We start from the raw sequence: 18,025 nt of genomic DNA, 5'->3' as shown, positions 1-18,025 counted from the left end.
AAAGGAGATAGCTGCTTCTGCATCCAGATAATTAGGTCCTCGAATATTGCATTTAGATTTGCAGAGCTTGTTAAATTTGCTGAGATGTTATAGTAATAAAATAATGACTTGGATCGCATTATTGAGGAGTTTGGTGCATTATAAAACGAGTGATTCAGGAGAGGATTTATCAGGGAAGCTATAAAAAAGGCTAACATGATACATTGTATAAAGAGTTGAATTTAAATCAAGGGAAGTATGTTAAAACTGTACAATGCATTGTAAGAAATGAATATTGTGTGCAGTTCTGGTCACCTCGCTATAAAAAATATATTGCTGCTCTAGAAAGAGTGCAAAGAAATTATTCCGGGGGTGGGGCTTGGCATGTGGAGATAAAGTACCGAGTGTACTTTTGCGAAGACTACGTGCCTAATTCAAGCATTCAAAACCTAAAAGGTATTTAGTCTGAAAAACGCATAGGGAAACAGCCTGAAAAAAAAACAAGGACCAGGGGTCACAAATGGAGTTTGAAAATAAATTGGACAGAAAATAGGACGTACACTGACAAGCGCTGAATAAATGGACCCAGTAAGGGTTAATTGTAAATAAACCCCTGGCCACATGGTATAAAGGGGAGTGTAGGAGAGTTTGCATTGTGCATAGGAGCAAGAGGGATGAGAGTTTGCATGTGTATAGGCGAGAGAGAGAGATGAGAGTTTGCAGTGTGCATACTTAAGGTTACTGTGAGAGAGAGATGATTCTACCGTTGCAATGTGTATACAGAGAGAGTATTCCTAATGGAGTTGCAAAAGTGTGATACTGACATCATGGTTACCCTTTTTGGCAAAACACTAAAAGAGAGATAGAGTTTGCAGTGTGTCTAGAGTTTAAGAGATATGAGATCGCAACAACACCCCGTTCACACTTGCGGTTTAGGAGCCCAGAGAGTTTGCAGTGTGTATAGAAAAATGAAAAGGAGAGAGAGATGTGAAGTTTGCAGCTTTTTGTGTATAGGAGAGAGCCTGAGAGTTTGCAGTGTGTATGTGTGAGAGAACGCAGGAGATGAGGCCTTTGTCAGTGCGGTGACGTAGCTCAAACCACTCCCCTACTAGGTCAAGAGTAGAGAGATGAGAGTTTGAATCCCTAAATAGGAGAGAAAATGAACTAATATGATTGCAATGCTGACAAATTATAGAAGAATACAGTATGCCAAGCTGCATCGTGTACATGACGCATCTTTTAATAGAGATATAAAAAAGTGAGACATTTTTAATAAACAAGAGCTAGTCCACATCAAGTTAAACAATATGATGATGCATTTTACCCTGTAACCAAGATGGCCACCATTTGTCAAGCCACATGGTTGTTGATTGTTTGAGTGGAAGAGTATGGAATGTGGCCAGGTGGTGAGTGATTGAAGATGAGAGTTGTGCAGTGTGTATCAAAAAGAGAGATGAGAGTTTGCAGTGTGTAGAGGAGTGAGACCGATAGAGCTCAGAGAGAGATGAGAGTTTGCAGTGTGTATAGAGAGAGAGATGAGAGTTTGCAGTGTGTATAGGAGAGAGAGAGATGAGAGTTTGCAGTGTGTATTGCAGAGAGAGAGAGATGAGAGTTTGCAGTGTGTACTTGGACAGGAGAGAGAGAGATGAGAGTTTGCAGTGTGTAGAGGAGAGAGAGATGAGAGTTTGCAGTGTGTATAGGAGAGAGAGTTTGAGATGAGATGAGTTTGCAGTGTGTATAGGAGAGAGAGATGAGAGTTTGCAGTGTGTACAGGAGAGAGAGATGAGAGTTTGCAGTGTGTACAGGAGAGAGAGATGAGAGTTTGCAGTGTGTATAGGGAGAGAGATGAGAGTTTGCAGTGTGTATAGGAGAGAGAGATGAGAGTTTGCAGTGTGTATAGGAGAGAGGGAGATGAGAGTTTGCAGTGTGTATAGGAGAGAGGGAGATGAGAGTTTGCAGTGTGTATAGGAGAGAGGGAGATGAGAGTTTGCAGTGTGTATAGGAGAGAGGGAGATGAGAGTTTGCAGTGTGTATAGGAGAGAGAGAGATGAGAGTTTGCAGTGTGTATAGGAGAGAGAGAGATGAGAGTTTGCAGTGTGTATAGGAGAGAGAGAGATGAGAGTTTGCAGTGTGTATAGGCGAGAGATGAGAGTTTGCAGTGTGTATAGGAGAGAGAGAGATGAGAGTTTGCAGTGTGTATAGGAGAGAGAGATGAGAGTTTGCAGTGTGTATAGGAGAGAGAGATGAGAGTTTGCAGTGTGTATAGGAGAGAGAGATGAGAGTTTGCAGTGTGTATAGGAGAGAGAGATGAGAGTTTGCAGTGTGTATAGGCGAGAGAGGGAGATGAGAGTTTGCAGTGTGTATAGGCGAGAGAGGGAGATGAGAGTTTGCAGTGTGTATAGGAGAGAGAGGGAGATGAGAGTTTGCAGTGTGTATAGGAGAGAGGGAGATGAGAGTTTGCAGTGTGTATAGGATAGAGATGAGTGTTTGCAGTTGTGTGTTAAAGAGAGAAAAACCATAAGAAAAGCACTAGGATAGCCAAAGCTTGGGTGTGTTTATTTTGAGGAGTTTTATTTTGGGGGTTATACTGTTTTATTCAGACAGTTTACTTGTCCCTGTGTTTGTTTTTTTTATAAATAATAAAAGTGTGCATAAGCGTGTGGGATAGCGGTGTCGGGCGAGGTTGGTCTGCGCCCTTTGAAACAGCAGACGCAGACAGGGAAGCACTTTTGCACACTTCTATTATTTATAGCCAAACAAAACAAACACGGGAACAAACAAACTGAACAAAACACTACAACCCCAAGTGCTGACTGTAGTGTGGCTCACACCTAACAATTTGCAGCTTATAGTCAATTCAAATTAAAGCTGCGATCAGCTTTCTTAAGCAGCAATGGGGTTGTGGTGTTAAGAAGCAAGAGAAGTTTAACTGAAGTAGTCACACGTTTTTAGATACACCGGTTCTGTTTCAGTTCATATTTTAAAAACACCTCAGGAGGGAATGTTCTTATCTTCAGGGTGTTTGTCAGTTAACTGTTCATACCTTTAAACACACTGCCAACATGTCAGATGTTCTGAACACTGTTGATATCATCTTAGAGGAAGGGCATATTTAAACTGATGCATATACCACATAATAATTTTAGTTTATGTGGTTAAGGGACTAGCAAATATACAGAATGTCATTATTAATGTACAAGTTGTTCTTAATTTGTGAATTTAGGTGAAAGACTAGCAATTGGGAGCACACCTAAACCCTTAACCACCACCTGCTGCAATTCAGCCGTGAGCCTCTCAAGCAGAAACTGCAATACTGGGCCAAATAGTGTGGTGGGTTTCTGATGAGCACTATCGATACATCAAAATCATTTAAATTTTGACTTTGATACAGATTTTAAATTCATAAACCCTGAATAGACAAAAAATAAAATAATTAGTACATAAGGTTATTGTGTAAATAGTATGCAGTGGACAGGAAGGATGTGGATTCTGAGAGTGGATCATTGATGATCCTTTGACTGGTTTTAGTAATTATGTCTGACTTTTATAAAAGAGAATTGTTTTAAAGGAAGAGATGTAAATAACGTGATTGGAAAGTAGATTACTTGCGCTGTGTTACTGTACTTCATGCGAGTCGGAGCACTAATTAGCAACAGCTGTGGCTCTAAATATGAAGCTATCTCTTGCTGTGGAATGCATGATAACTGAAACTTAACATAGTTGTGACCATTAACCTTCTGACTGATGTGTGCAGCAAACTCAAACAGCTTCATATTTTGGAAAGGCAGCCAAAACACGATTTGTAAATGATAATTTTACACCACATAAAAGACTCAAGTGAACAATTGTTTTACTGTTATACAACACCAGTGAGGCCACTGGCTAAAAATGTATTTCACAAACACACACAAAAAACAGACAGCTTTCTTAACCAGAACACTGGCAAAGACATTACCCGTAGCTCGAACTTTTATCGACTTGATTCAAGTTATAAAAACTAACCCATAATTACTTTAACTTACTACTAGAAAGAACCAGGCTCATAAAATACATCTAACGTTCTTTTAACTGCACACCCGGCTTTGAAATACGCATGCACCAGCGAGTGGTGTCGACAGTCAACAAGTGACAAATCCTTGCAGTGAACGTGCAAGAAACAGGAGACAGAGAACGAGAGAGAGGAAAGAATAATTAACACGAATGAATACAGAGAACACAAATAATAAAATTGTGTTTATTTTTACTTTCTCTCTTTTAGTATTTTGTTTATTATTCTTTCTTCAGTTCATCAGAGCTGCAAAGCGTACGTCACCCAACATTTCACCGGGAGCCGCACTTGAATTACAAAAGAGCCACATGCAGCTCGTGAGCCGCGGTTTGGCCACCTCTGCACTAGTGCCATACAAACAATAAGAGGAAATCAAGCGCAATGCATTGAGTGCCCACCAGATGAGACGATCAATACTGATTTATCCAACCCCACAAGAGCAAAAACAATCTCTCTTACTTGACCTAGACCACACCATCGGGCCAGAGAGACCAGTGTTCCAGTCGCTCCTAAATAACAGGATGGGAATCGGCACAGAGACAGAGACACAGCGTGACAGAAGAAGGAAACTGTACCCCATTCTAGCTATTGATGAATGTGGGGGGCTAATATTATTTGACATTTCGACTAAAAGTCTTTAGAAGCCTTTCTAAAGTTAGTATTTAAGTGACACTCACCTGCCGGGCTACTCTGCGGGCCTCCCAGTAAGGTTTGGACTCTTCCACAGCTTTTCCAATCTTCTTCACCAGCTCATCAAGCTTGACTGTAGCTTCTACCAACACAGAGCGGAACTTCTGACGGGCTTCCTGCAGAGAACAACAGCAATCAGAAACCAAAACCTGCCAGCAAGTTATATTTCAATACTCGATTATTTAATGAAAACTACTATAACAAACTACAACATGAGCCGGACGACTACTTCGGTATTATGAACAGTATTCCAACAAAGACTAGAAGCTGGTTTAAACTGAAACAGCCTGCAGCTTTAAGGTTTAAACATGAATTGTTATACCAGACCACAGGCCTTTCTGGAAAACACAGCAGGCATTGGTTTGTTTTGAGAAACATAAAGAAAACTCCTTGTAACTTAAGCAAACAATTTTACTGCCAAGAAAAATAAACAAACTACAGGGCTTGCCTAAAGGATATGTTCCATGTGGATAACTCCACCCAAAACAGCAGGCCAGTAAAGTAATGTTACAGTTATGTATCAGGGGTTATGTCTTGCATTATAGATTTTCCAGGTACCCTTAAACAAATTTTCAGCAAATCTACAGGTAACTTACACATGCAACTTGAGTATAAAAATAAACAAATACATCCAGCCCTCATATCTCACCTTGCTATACTATATTGAGGTCCTGGAGTTGGCTCCACATTTATTGAGTCTAACTGCGCTTGCCTTAGCTGCTATATACATGGACAATTTCACTTAGAATTACTGTTCGTTTTATTTTGTACTGCACATCACAAACTAAAATATACAGAACAATTAAAAACAAAGCATTAACATTGTACTGTTATATACACACACATTGCACAATAACACAAAGCAAATTACACATCTACAGCCTGAAGCTTTTTTTAAGCAATGCACTAGCAAAAGTCACAGGGTAGTGACATCAGCTCCTTAGCAACATGCCTCTATGTAATGGGAATGGATTCTTTCAATGCAGTGGTTTGGGCATTTGAGAAAGGAGAGGAAGATTCATGAAATTAATTGGAGACTTAAGTTGATGAGAAGCAATTACCCTCTACAGTATGAATTAAAACGGTGTGCTGCTTTTAATACAAAAAATTAGAAAAAGTGTGTTGCATAGAGGATTTATACTGGACCCTGACGCCCCTGATAAAACTAGGGAGTGGTTGTACAGTATTTGTTAGCCTATTTGTTTATCTATGGGTCTCCCGCTATATCGCGGCCCTCGAAACATAGCGGATTTGTACTGGACCCCGACACCTGCGATATATCGAGCGGGTGAGTATGTAAAGAACAAGATATCTACTTTGTGCAACAAAAAGCTAGGTTGTTTAATAATGACCAGAGTGGCATTCAGTCAGTATGTGACTGCAAGGTAACACAAGTACATCAGGGATGAAATTATATAAACTTGTCTGCTGCTTAGTTTATAATGTATGGATTATCTAAACAGGTATTACTGTTTGTGTGTGTTTTCGCTCGTTAGTAGCAACATAACGGTGCCCTTTGCTCTGTTGCTCTTAAGCGGCGGTTGCTGTTATGGGGAGCGAAGTCCGAAAAAAGGCAGCCTGTTTTTTTTAATACTTAAAAACAGCTGCAGTACACGCTACATTCTTTACAAGTATATTTGTAGCTAAGACACTTTCTAAAACATTTCTAAAAAAAATTAATTCTATTTCATCCTCTACCGATACATTCATTTTCTTTACTTTTTTAAATGTAGATTACATGTTTACAGATAAAATATTATTGTCATTATGAAGGAAACAATGCCCAACTGCACAAATACACTATATAATAGCAAACAATAAGTAAGATTTGTACGGTACTTACATTCACCCCCCCCCCCCCCCCCCCCCCCCTTGCTCTTTTATGTCTACTCTTTTGTATGATCCTTATACAGCTGTATTTTCTTCTAGTTGCAATCACGTCAAAGCAAATGTTTTATTTTTTTGTTTCACACATTGCAGGAAATAAACACTGGACTGATCAAGCAGAGAACAAATTTGCCTTGCAAAACAAACTTATAAGCACACTGTGCAGACTTTTGGGTGCATTCGTGGGCAATTAATGGGAGTTTTACGATACGTGGATAAGGGCGACTGCTGAGGATGTGACGTTACGAGGAAATGTTGCTGTTACCAAGTGGATTTTTAATCGTAAGGAAAGTGTTCCCAGGGAAATGTTGCTCGGAAGTGGCGGTTGCTCTTACCAGGTGTTGCTACTAACAAGCGTCTACTGTACTTAATATAACTACAGGCATAAAGCAGGTGAAACAAACAGAATTCAGAGACACACGGCTAAGGTTGTGACAAAAGCTGGACCTCAATTATAGTTTTTCGAATGCTGCAGAGGCCTAGGATTTCTCTGTTACAAACCAGAACATTTCCTTTGCTAAATTGTAATCTGACTATGCATATAATTAACACTTGCAGCCTCTTCATATTTAATATCATAGAGAATGGAACTGTGGAAATGATGAATTGCAAATTTAAAAAAAAAAAAAAAAAAAAAAAGATGAACCTTTGAGGTTACAAAGTGGCTCCAAGCTACAGGCCTACTTAGCAGTTCTTTGTATTTGAATATTCTGTATTGTATCACATGGTTATTGAATTTATACTGTATCATATAATAAATAAATAAAAGTCTGGATGGCATCTCCACCCAAGATCTCTGAAGAGCACAAATCAAGCAGTTCAAATAAGTAGCATAGTGTCTGCTCGTATCCTAAAAATAAAACCATCGACCAGGCAATTCTGCCATCCTTTGCTTAATATTGCCCTGGATTGGAGAAAACAGTGGAAAAGAACTGATAAAAAACCTTGCGAATGAACTCCAGAATTAAGGATTTCCTGTTAAAATCCAGCAAAAAGGAAAACACAGCAACTGGTGCGCACTCAGAGGATATACTTAACACACATCCTCTAGCAAAAAAAAAAAACACCTCAGCCAGGCACTGCTCATTAATGTCTTACTACAAAAAGATGTTGAAATTGTACACTAAAATAGACCGGTTCCATAGCAACAAAATTTGACTGAACCGCCAAGGAAAAAGCAAATATATGAATCATACATATTTAATCTTCTGAGGACCTAGTTGCTGCTGCGTACGGGCAAATGTTTTCCAAAAAATTAAACCCATGTACACGAAGGCTGAGGTGAAGCGTCGATTTATCGATGCATCGTATCGTTTGTCAACTATCGATAGTCAAGCCTGTGCATCATTTTTGTGTAAAGGGTTTATACAAAGAAAAGCTTTTGTTTATTTATTTTTTTTAATTTAATTTGGAATCGCATTTATAATTATTAAATTTACAATCTGCATGTGTTGAGCTCACCTTCTTCCCTCTGCCCCACCCCCTGTGAGTGTTTACTGATGGGATTGGATCTGTGCAGGAGGTAACAGCGTGTGCTGGAATTACAAATACTGTATCGTCCGATGTTTGATAATTATTTTCTAAAGTAAGATGGCAAGAAAGGAAAGCAAAGAAAGTAATGTTTTGGATACTCTGGTAACACAACTAATTTGTGTGACCATTTAATGAGATGCAGAGGTCGCGCTAGCCTTTAAAAATGTGCACACCACCTCAAAATCTGCATTTTGAACCACAACATCTGCGTTTTTACATATTGCATCAACAGTTATATTATTGTCCAGTGCAACTATTTCAGATTAACGAAGTTAACAAGCAACACAGTACAATAAGTAATGACAGCAGCAATAGACAAAGACAAGCTTACCATGAAATGCTTTCTTTTGAAAATCCCCCGTTCACAACGTAAAAATCAGTGTTGTAGAGCATCAACCAATGTCTCTGCGGGTAGCTGTCAACATCACAACTATGTACTGTAGTGTTGTTTAAAAGTTCCTTAATTGTTCCTTTTAATACCCAAGTCAAAAAAATTACTTGTGTTCTTTCCAAATCAAAGTCTTAATAATTCTCAGGAGCTTCATTTGAAAATGTCCTGTTGTTTTTTAGATGATCCTCATGTAAATGAGTGTTTGCTGGTCTGCACTCTGTTCTGACACTCAGCTAAAACCCCATTCTGCTGGTACACAAGATACAGGTATCGTAATTGCAATTGCTGCAAATTTTGTGAAAGCAGGAAAGATGTCGGAATAGTTCTCAATAAAAACCCTGCAGGCCTCAATCATGATCTTAAAACTATGATTTCCGAGCACGCGTTTTACTTTTCCAAATTCTTGGCTGACAGTCAACAGGTAAGATGCTCCGATACAGACGAGTCGCTACCAGGGACCTCTGCAGGGTTTTTTTTTTTTTTTTTTTTTTTAAGCATGCAGAGAGCAGTAGAACCATTTTTACACATTTCATTGCATAAAACTTCTTTGTAATATAAACATAGTCTTTTACTCTTGCTTTTTAGAAATGCACTGCTGTTATTATTTGCATTTTATTCACATGTCCTGCGTAGTTTTTCTCTTGATTGATTGTTACTCTGAGTCATTATGGATTTAAACTTTTTTTTATTTTTTATTTTGCTTTGACAACCAACTGATACAAATCAACACGATACAGGAATATATATATATATATATATATATATATATATATATATATATATATATATTACTATATGCATAAACTGATGTAATCAATTTAATATGCATAATAGTTTTTAAAGCGTTATTTGCAATGTTACACAGTAATCTACAGCGTCACATTTATTACTGCATTTTTATTTATTTTTTACCACTTTCGCAACGTCGATGAATCAAAGCATTGGCTTTTTTGGAGAACGATATAAATCGATATTGAAAAATAAGGCATTACCCCAGCCTTAACATACATAGTTCAAGTTATCAGAATTGTAATTGTATTATCTACTCCAAGTCATGTAAACACAGAAAAAAAGTTTTGTTTTCTGAAAACTTGATCACATGTAAAGTACTGATGGTCATCTTGACAATCTGACAGGCAGGCTCTCCAGCTACTCATAGAAGTCATCAACAACAACCTGGCTGATTTAATAAGGTGACCTTCACAGGTCCAAGTTAAAGATAACAAGTAAACATTGTAATCTAATTTTTTTTTCACATGTGTGAATTAAATAAAAGCTAATATCTAGACCGTTTACATTAGATTACTAAGCCGCACAATCCACAACTTTCAAAATGATCTTTCATAACTCTACAGCATCATGATGGGGTATATTTCAATACTTGCTTTCCCCACAGCTGTATACCAAGAATGCATAAAAAAGAATTATTGATTTTCGTGTTCAAATGCCAAAAATGTTTTGTGTAATTTTTACAGCTGTTGTTGCTGCAGTTGAAAGAGGTCAGGTCCCTGATATTTTTCAAGGTACAGGTCAAATGATAAAAAACCTCACAAAAGGTCAACAGTTTAATTTGACTGTGTGACCTTAACTCAACATTAGCAAATTTCCAAGACCTTGAAGAACTGAAAAACAAGCCTCTTTAGTGGGCTAGCTTCCCTTTTGCTGCAATTAATGGAAGACCTCATTGGAAAGGATACTAAATGCTTTAAAAAGATTTTGACTGGCAGCACAAGTGAGGCCTAAATGTATAAACAAAATTTTGGCTATGGGTGAAGAAATGAATCCTATAAAGGAGTCTACTTTGATTCTAACTTCACATTCAACACGTTTTATGCAAATTCCTACATTCATATTTTATATAAATCCTGAACATTTACTATCAAGAAGGCAAACAGATCAGTCCATGAAGAATCACTGAGTTATTCCAATCCAAGAATCCAACATACATAATAAAAAGAAGACACATCCTGGCTGTTTGAATTATATTTTAATCAGTCAACGTACGTCGCCAGCGTGTTGGAGTCAATTCTAATTCTAATCCTAATTCCCTTTTAATCAATTCAAAGTCCTATTCCAGTCATTTTACGACAAAGGCTTTATTAAGACAAACAAATACTGTATACAACTCCATGAACTTGTCAGGTAACCTAATAAAACCTGTGGCTGAAACCTCAGTGAAGACTATCGCGTAAAACAGAATAGGAATTGTATAAAAGGGAACTGGGTTTGGAAATGGAAGTGGAATAGAAAAAATGGAACTGACTCCAACTCTGGTCGCCAGGTCACTAATATACAAATACATATTTATTAGGCATCAAAAATGCAAACCCATTAGGCACAGGTATGAACGAAGAGCTGCTCCGATTTGGAAATCTATTCCATCTGCCTTTAGCACTTGCCCTTTATCTCATCGATTTCGAATTCTTTTGCATATTCAAAACCCATTTTGGTATTATCCCTTTCCTTGCTTTCAGTTGTTGGAATACAATCACAGTGGATCACAGATGCAAAGCAAAGGGAAGAGTTTGCTCTGCTACATGCGTTCCTCTTTAGATGCCCATACTCATATACTTCATACATATATACTGTACAAACTGGCACACAAACATCAACATGTGCCTAGGACTGATATTTATGTAAAGCAGCAGCAAGATACAGTTACTACAGTAAATTACTATACAAAATGATTTGTCTACATAGAAAAGAGAATCAAAAGGTCCTGCAACCACCAAATGTGTTTTTTTTCTTTTTTTTTTTTTTAAGAATATGAAGTTCACCTGTTGTTTATCTAGAAATCAATGGACTTCCAATCCATTGTAGTCCAGGACCACTTTCTTATCATGCCCTTAATTGCTGAACTGAACAGTCTCTAGAGCTTTGTTCCAAACAGCTCTTCAGTTGTTTAATTTGAACCTTAGGGGTTTCATTCTGTAATGAAGGGCCTGTTTGGAATGACTGCAAGAGACCCAGGTTCACTTGTTTTGAACTTGGCATTTTAGCATTTAATATGATTGTTTATGTCCCATAATGTTCAGCTTAATCTAATATGTGGGTAAGAAATATGTACAGTGGCTTGCGAAGGTATTGACCCCCCCCTTGGCATTTTTCCAAAAGAACTAGTTAGTTTGCAATCTAGACAATCAGTGCCACAAAAAAAAAAAAAGAAAAAAAAAGAAAAACGAGGTTGGACAAAAAAACATTTTCAATAATGCATCAGATCAGTGTTTTTTTGCTTGTAACTGCAGTTAAGATAGTATAATTGTATAGTGTACCTGTGGTGGCCTTCACCTACATTTCAATTATTCAGTCCATATACCTGAACTGTTTAAAGGTGAAAAGCTATGCTAATTAGCCATCACAAGCTGAATAGATGTGATTAGCACTCGCTCTCGCTCTCTCTTTCTCTCTCTCTCCATGCTGCAGAATCATACACATGCTGTTTCAGTCACAGACGCTTGAATACTCTATCGTCACTACCTAAACAATGCATGGTCAATACATCTTATGCTATATACAGTGAACTATTGGGCTGATAAGCTTACAGTGGTGGTCATTTTCCTAAATAATTAAGGTATGTAGGACACCTCGGAAACCAGCCAGCCAGGCCTCAGGACTCTCTTCAAAGTCAACAAGATATTTGATTTAATAAATCCAGTCTGAGGAATCAAATCCACGTCTTCAGAATAAAAAAAATTCTTATAAGAAACCATGACTGGTCACTTGGGGGAAGCCTGATTGAAATTTAAATTTGCTTTCCTGTACAAACTTCTGAATTTCTAAGATTAAAAAAAATTTAACTTGTAAACTGAAAGCACATATTTAAATACACAATGCACATTGTTTCATTAAGTGTTATCAGCACACTTCACATTGTTGAGAGCAGCTGAATGTTCCAGAGTCTATCGGTACCAGCCAGAGCGGGGGACCAATTTGTTTGCATGACTTCTGTTGCTTGGTGCATTGAATTACTGAATTTCCAATATTTCACTTAATACCCTGATGTCAGATCTTTAGATATTTATAATCCTAATTCCAATGCTTGCTCCAATAGAGTGTGCCATTCTAGAGTAAAAGTGTGCAACTGTAAGGTCAACAAAATGTGACATTTCCATGGATTTATTGAGATGGGACTTTGAGCCAAGAAAGTTTGAAAACCCCTGACCTAGCATGTTGAATCTTAACAGTTGCACAGTTACTGTATACAGCTTCAGTGGCAAAAGTTCAAAACACAACATTGAACGGAGAACAACTTGAAGGAAATTTCCCATACACATGGAAACATGGCCAAACACCTGCCCCACAATACTCATGCACAAAGGAGTCCTAATTTTCTGCAACCCCAACATACCTCCAATTCTGTTTCCCATCTATTGATGTCATCCGTCGACTGGTTCAGTTTTTCAAGTTCCCCCTGAAACAGAGAAAGAAAAGAAGAAAAATAATAAGACTGACGAAATCTGTATCTGATTAAGCCTGAAGTCATCTGGTATCTTGTCAAGACAGAGGCCTTAAAAAAGGTTTTGAAGACAAGATACAGAGATGACAAAATTGTTCATGAAGTGTATAACATGTATTGACATTTGTTAGTAATTAGATATGTTTTATATATTTTATTATTTGGAAGTAGCGGGTGTGAGTCAACTATAATTTATTTACCATTGAAAGCTGGCTATAATTTAGCAATTAAAAAGTCAAGAAAACACAAAATTGGGCTTTTTAAATTTTATTTATGGTGTCAAAATACTTAGGAAATACTGTATCTGAGAAATATCTGATGCAATTAAACAAGCAGTTCTTACTAACTCAAGTCAAATCAATACAGCCCCTAGGCTAGAGGTTATAAGGATACGGAAAAAGAGCTCTGCTGAGTGAACATCTAGCGATCATCTATTGTGCTTTGAATCAAGTTTGTACTTTTAACGACACGCTGTATGGTAGCTTTGCACTAGATGGAACCAATGTTGTAAACCAGATGTGGTAAGGTTTGCAATGCAACTTTTTTGGGTGATTTGTCACGGAATGACCCAATTAGCTATGTTTCGGCTTCGGCCTTCTTCAGATAGCATGGTACAGAAATAGCCACTGTAGGTACAATTATGTGGTTTAAATCTGAAAGTTCCACAGAATGTTTATTGTTTCTGAATTCCCTGTACACACACACAAACATTTTTTTTTTTTTTTTTTTTTTTTTTTTTTTTTAAATCAAGGTGCTAAAAATATGACCACTATAAATTCCTGCACTTTTAGAACGATCAATGAGTCCAACACAACATTGTCTAATATTAGCGTCAAACGGGGGAGTTGGGTCGTTATCTATTCTTTAAACACAATAATCCATAATAAAGTGCATACACTCCGGCATGATGTATACTGCCACACCAGCAAAATACAACCAACACTACGTAACCACAAAGTCTCCGTACTTTGTCGAGTCATATTTAACTACAAATGCATACTGTACAGAAAAGGCACCAATATATAAACTAGATATCCACAGAGCGAAGCTGCAGGATTGATTTTTTTTTTTTTTTTTTTTTTTTTTTTTTTTTTACGGAGTACATACCAAACACTGTTACCTGTATTCTCGGATCCACGTCCTCCTCTTCTGTCGATTCAAGCTCTTCTTCTGATGTAGGTTTCTTTTCCAAATTGTCCATTTTGGTTACGTTTTGTTATTATTATTGTTGCTTGTGAAAGCGGAAGCAGGCAATTACCCTTTTGTTGTTGTCTGTGTTACTGGTGCCTCTGTTCCACTTCCAGCTCCAGCTATTGCGTGAAAACTAAACAAAACAAAACAAAAAAAATCTTTTTTTTTTTTCTTAATTTGAAGAACAAAGGGAGCACACGGGTTGGTGACAACTGGAGAATTTAACAAGAATTCCACAAAGACGTCCCTCGCATTTCGCTGACAGAAATGAAATGAAGATCTGTGCTCTGCCTAGCCCGCCCCCTTCTGCTAGTTTCTCACTGAGCATGTGTTTTTTTTTTCCTTTTTCTCCTAAATTGATGTTTAACCACAGCGTACCTTGGCCGTCTGGCGTTTAAGTGAAATAGTAAACACCACAGACTACTATTACTACAGTATACGCAGGATTCTGGACAAAGTCAGAAGTAAATGGACAGATTGAACTAACCCTTTGGAAAACTGAGGCATACGACCCCTTGCAACACTATTGCTGCAGAGAGCAGAGTCGCCCAGCGTAGCTCTCACACAGGGTCAATAGTATATAGCTGCAGAACGAAGGCTCCCACAGGGTTGTGCTGCGTGCGCAACTCGTAATTTACATAGTGCTTCATTGACCCTCAACACTACTACCACGTGACGATAATACCGCACGAATCTTCGTTTTAGTACCTAAATTTATCACCCTTATCATGTGATCAGGCTGTAGCATGTAATGATGACGTCTATTACGAGATGCCCGTGCAGCTCTAACCTGTGTGAACTATCCTGTGAGAGCTACCCTGTGAGAGGCTTTGTTCTGCAGCAGTACCCCTCTCTATAGGGTAGTGCTGAGTGTGCAAATAAATAAATATACATATTTAAGGTTTATGTCACCGAGATACCATTCGGACAGTTTTGCAAGTATCTGTTTGTTTGAAAAAACATAGCTTTTTTTTTTTTTTTTTTTTTTTCTGCCGCCCCCCCTCCAAAAAAAAACAGTAATGTGTTTACTGGATGGTCACTCCTTCTAAATCACCGGCTCCTAAAAAAATGAAAACAGCAGTGGAAGACAGGGAGGTGTATGAAGAGTCAAACAATATATTAAATGCTGACATTTTGAGTGCAGTTAATAGCCTTGCATTCCGATTTGCCGCCTTTAAAATGAAACAAAATTCCTTGTCGATCGCAAACCTAGAAATTTTTATTTATTTATTTTTTCTGAAGAAATCAAGGGGTTGAAAGGGAAAGTTACTAGAAAGTGCGTGTTCTCGGGAAACAGATCACAGCCACACAGGAAAGATGTTCTGATTTGGAACACTATGGACGAAGATGGTATTTACGGGTTTCCTTTTATCCTGAAATGGAGAACGAAGACACCTAATTGCCCTGATCATGAAGATTTTACCAGAAGACCAGAGCTTACCAGAAGTAAGCTGGGCTTTGTGGTGGATACGGTTCATCGGCTAGGCAGACCTTGCATTGACAGGAGACTGCGTCAGATGATCATTCAATTTACTATGAGAACATACAGGGATTGCCTCTGGAAACAGGCCCGTCCGTCACCAGTGGTCAAAGAGCTAAGGATTCGATTCTCTGAGGACTTGACAAGAGAAGAAAGGAGGATAGAGCCACACTATGGCCACTTCTTCAAAAAGTCTTGAAACGAGGGCATAAGAGCTCACTTCAAGGGCTCTGTTGCTTACATCAATGGAAAAAAGGATGAGTCAAATGACAATAATCATGTCACCCACGTCCTGATTTGGAAGCTTCAATATAAGGACTCAGAGATGTTATTTCAGAAGGACATATAAGAAAGTCTAACTTTAAGGTTAGAGTTGATGTTACTGTAGGGAATTGGTGTGACCCTAATCTTGCATTGAAAGAAGGGAAAAAAATATAGAATTAGTCTTCTATTAAGGGTTTGTAAACCCACTGGTATTGTTAATGTTTACTCTTACTGATTTGTTTTTACTTTAAACTGTAAGGGCTTAAGAAATTCCACTAGAAGTAAAGCTATTTTGCTGTTTTGTAAATCATTGACACCAAGGATTTTTTTATTTTTTTTTACAAGAAACACTTATATGAGGCTGATTTGAAATTCTGGACGTTGCAGTGGGGAGAGGAGCGTCATTTCGCACATTGATCCAATCATTCTGCGGGTGTGGCAATACTATTTTATACTTTTAAAGGGAAAATGATGTTAATTTGTGGATTGTAGTGGCTTATAGCTGTTCTACAATTAAACAACACTGCATTAATACTAACCAATATTTATGCCTATAATAAGAAAATGAGTAACCGTTCCCTGTTTGGCAATATAGCTGTTACATATAGCTGTCTCTCCCACACTACACCGCTGCTCCGCTCTGTGCACTGGCTCCCTATCACTGCTCGCATCGAATTCAAAACTCTTGTCCTTGCCTATTGCTGTTTTGACCTTTCTGCTTATCTCCAGGCTATCATTTCTCCCAAAACCCCCTCTCACCCCCTCCGCTCATCCTCCACCGGCAGAATAGCTGTACCCCCCCCATCTGCTCACCCACTTCAAGAGCCCACTCCTTCTCCACCCTTGCCCTTCAGTGGTAGAACGACCTACCCACTGATATCAGGACTGCTCAGTCCCTGACCACCTTCCAGCGGCTCCTCAAGACACACCTGTTCAGACAGCATCTGTTAGCCTCACAACTCTCTACTATACAGGTATACTATGTAGCACCCAATTGTACCAGTACTTGCATCAACTTGTACTGGCACCGAACCGCTCCTTATTCTACTATTGCTTTTAATTATAACTACTTCCTGTATCTTGTATTTGACTTTGCTCTTATAGGTATCCGTATTCATGTTTTTTGCAATTGCTCTTATTTGAAATCATTCACATTTGTTCATCGTACTTACTATGTGCTCATACTGGACTTTACTAGTATAAGCAAATATTTCTACTGTAAGTTAACTGCTCTTAGTCAAACCCGTTGTTACATGTAATTATTTACTGTATTCTCTATTTTGTGCTCTTATTTGAATTTGATATTTTACTACTGATTTTATTGTACTTTACAACTGCTCTTATCTATAATCTGATATTCTGAAAAGGATATACTTTACAATGTGATATTTTATAATGCGATACTTTGTACTGTCATATTTTGTAACAATTGTAAGTAGCCCTGGATAAGCGCATCTGCTAAGAAATAAATAAGGGCCAGTTGGATTGAGAAGGGTGAAAAAAATTCCAAATACTTTTGGAGAAATGACTTATTAGAAAGAATAATATCACAAGTTGAATGGTTATTGGGGGAAAAAATTGTGATTATACTGAGAACTCTGAACATGTCACTGAATTCCATAGAAAGCTTTATGCTTCCAATTTATCTAAAGAAAATACAAATGTATTTTGCATTGGCTTAGAAAATGCAACTTGTGGTTGATTGTGATAAAGCATATTGTGATAAAGAGGTCGGGATTGACAAGGTTTCTACAGCAAAAAAATAAGAACAAAAAAAAAAACAACTTGCATGTGCTAAGTCATCTGGCCCCGATGGCTTTCTAATTGAATGGTATCAGTGTTTTCATACTGAACTGGTTCCAGTTTTATATAGATTATGTAACTTTATGGTTAGTAGAGATTCATTACCCCAACTATGTGACAAGACTTGATCTCATTAATACCCAAAGATGGTAAAGATGTACTGGTTTTGGATAATTGGTGGCCTATTACATTCTTACATTCAGATTATAAAATGATTGCTTTAATTATGTCAAACAGGCTGAAACGCACCTTACCCTATTTAATAAATTAAGCTCAGTCAGGTTTTATCTCGACCAGACATAT

The 18,025-nt window shown here is 37.9% G+C and overlaps 1 protein-coding gene across 2 annotated transcripts in view; it reads right to left on the bottom strand.

Annotated features, from left to right (window-relative positions):
- The window catches only part of LOC121313001 (SH3 domain-binding protein 5-like), a 40,266-nt gene extending 25,486 nt beyond the window's left edge, over window positions 1-14,780 (bottom strand). Inside the window, exons 1-4 of one of the 2 annotated variants that reach the window (XM_041245076.1) lie at window positions 14,663-14,780; window positions 14,105-14,308; window positions 12,877-12,939; window positions 4,705-4,833 (exon numbers count right to left, since the gene is read on the bottom strand). In XM_041245076.1, the coding sequence (XP_041101010.1) occupies window positions 4,705-4,833; window positions 12,877-12,939; window positions 14,105-14,185 (273 nt within the window). In that variant the 5' untranslated portion in view covers window positions 14,186-14,308; window positions 14,663-14,780. Of the gene's footprint in view, window positions 1-4,704; window positions 4,834-12,876; window positions 12,940-14,104 lie in introns of both variants that reach the window. The other variant, XM_041245075.1, reaches the window with a different exon arrangement.
- Window positions 14,781-18,025: the final 3,245 nt, after the last annotated feature.

This window comes from Polyodon spathula, chromosome 3, assembly GCF_017654505.1.
Source record: "Polyodon spathula isolate WHYD16114869_AA chromosome 3, ASM1765450v1, whole genome shotgun sequence".
Lineage (NCBI taxonomy): Eukaryota > Metazoa > Chordata > Actinopteri > Acipenseriformes > Polyodontidae > Polyodon > Polyodon spathula.
This window is presented reverse-complemented; position numbering and strand designations above follow the sequence as displayed.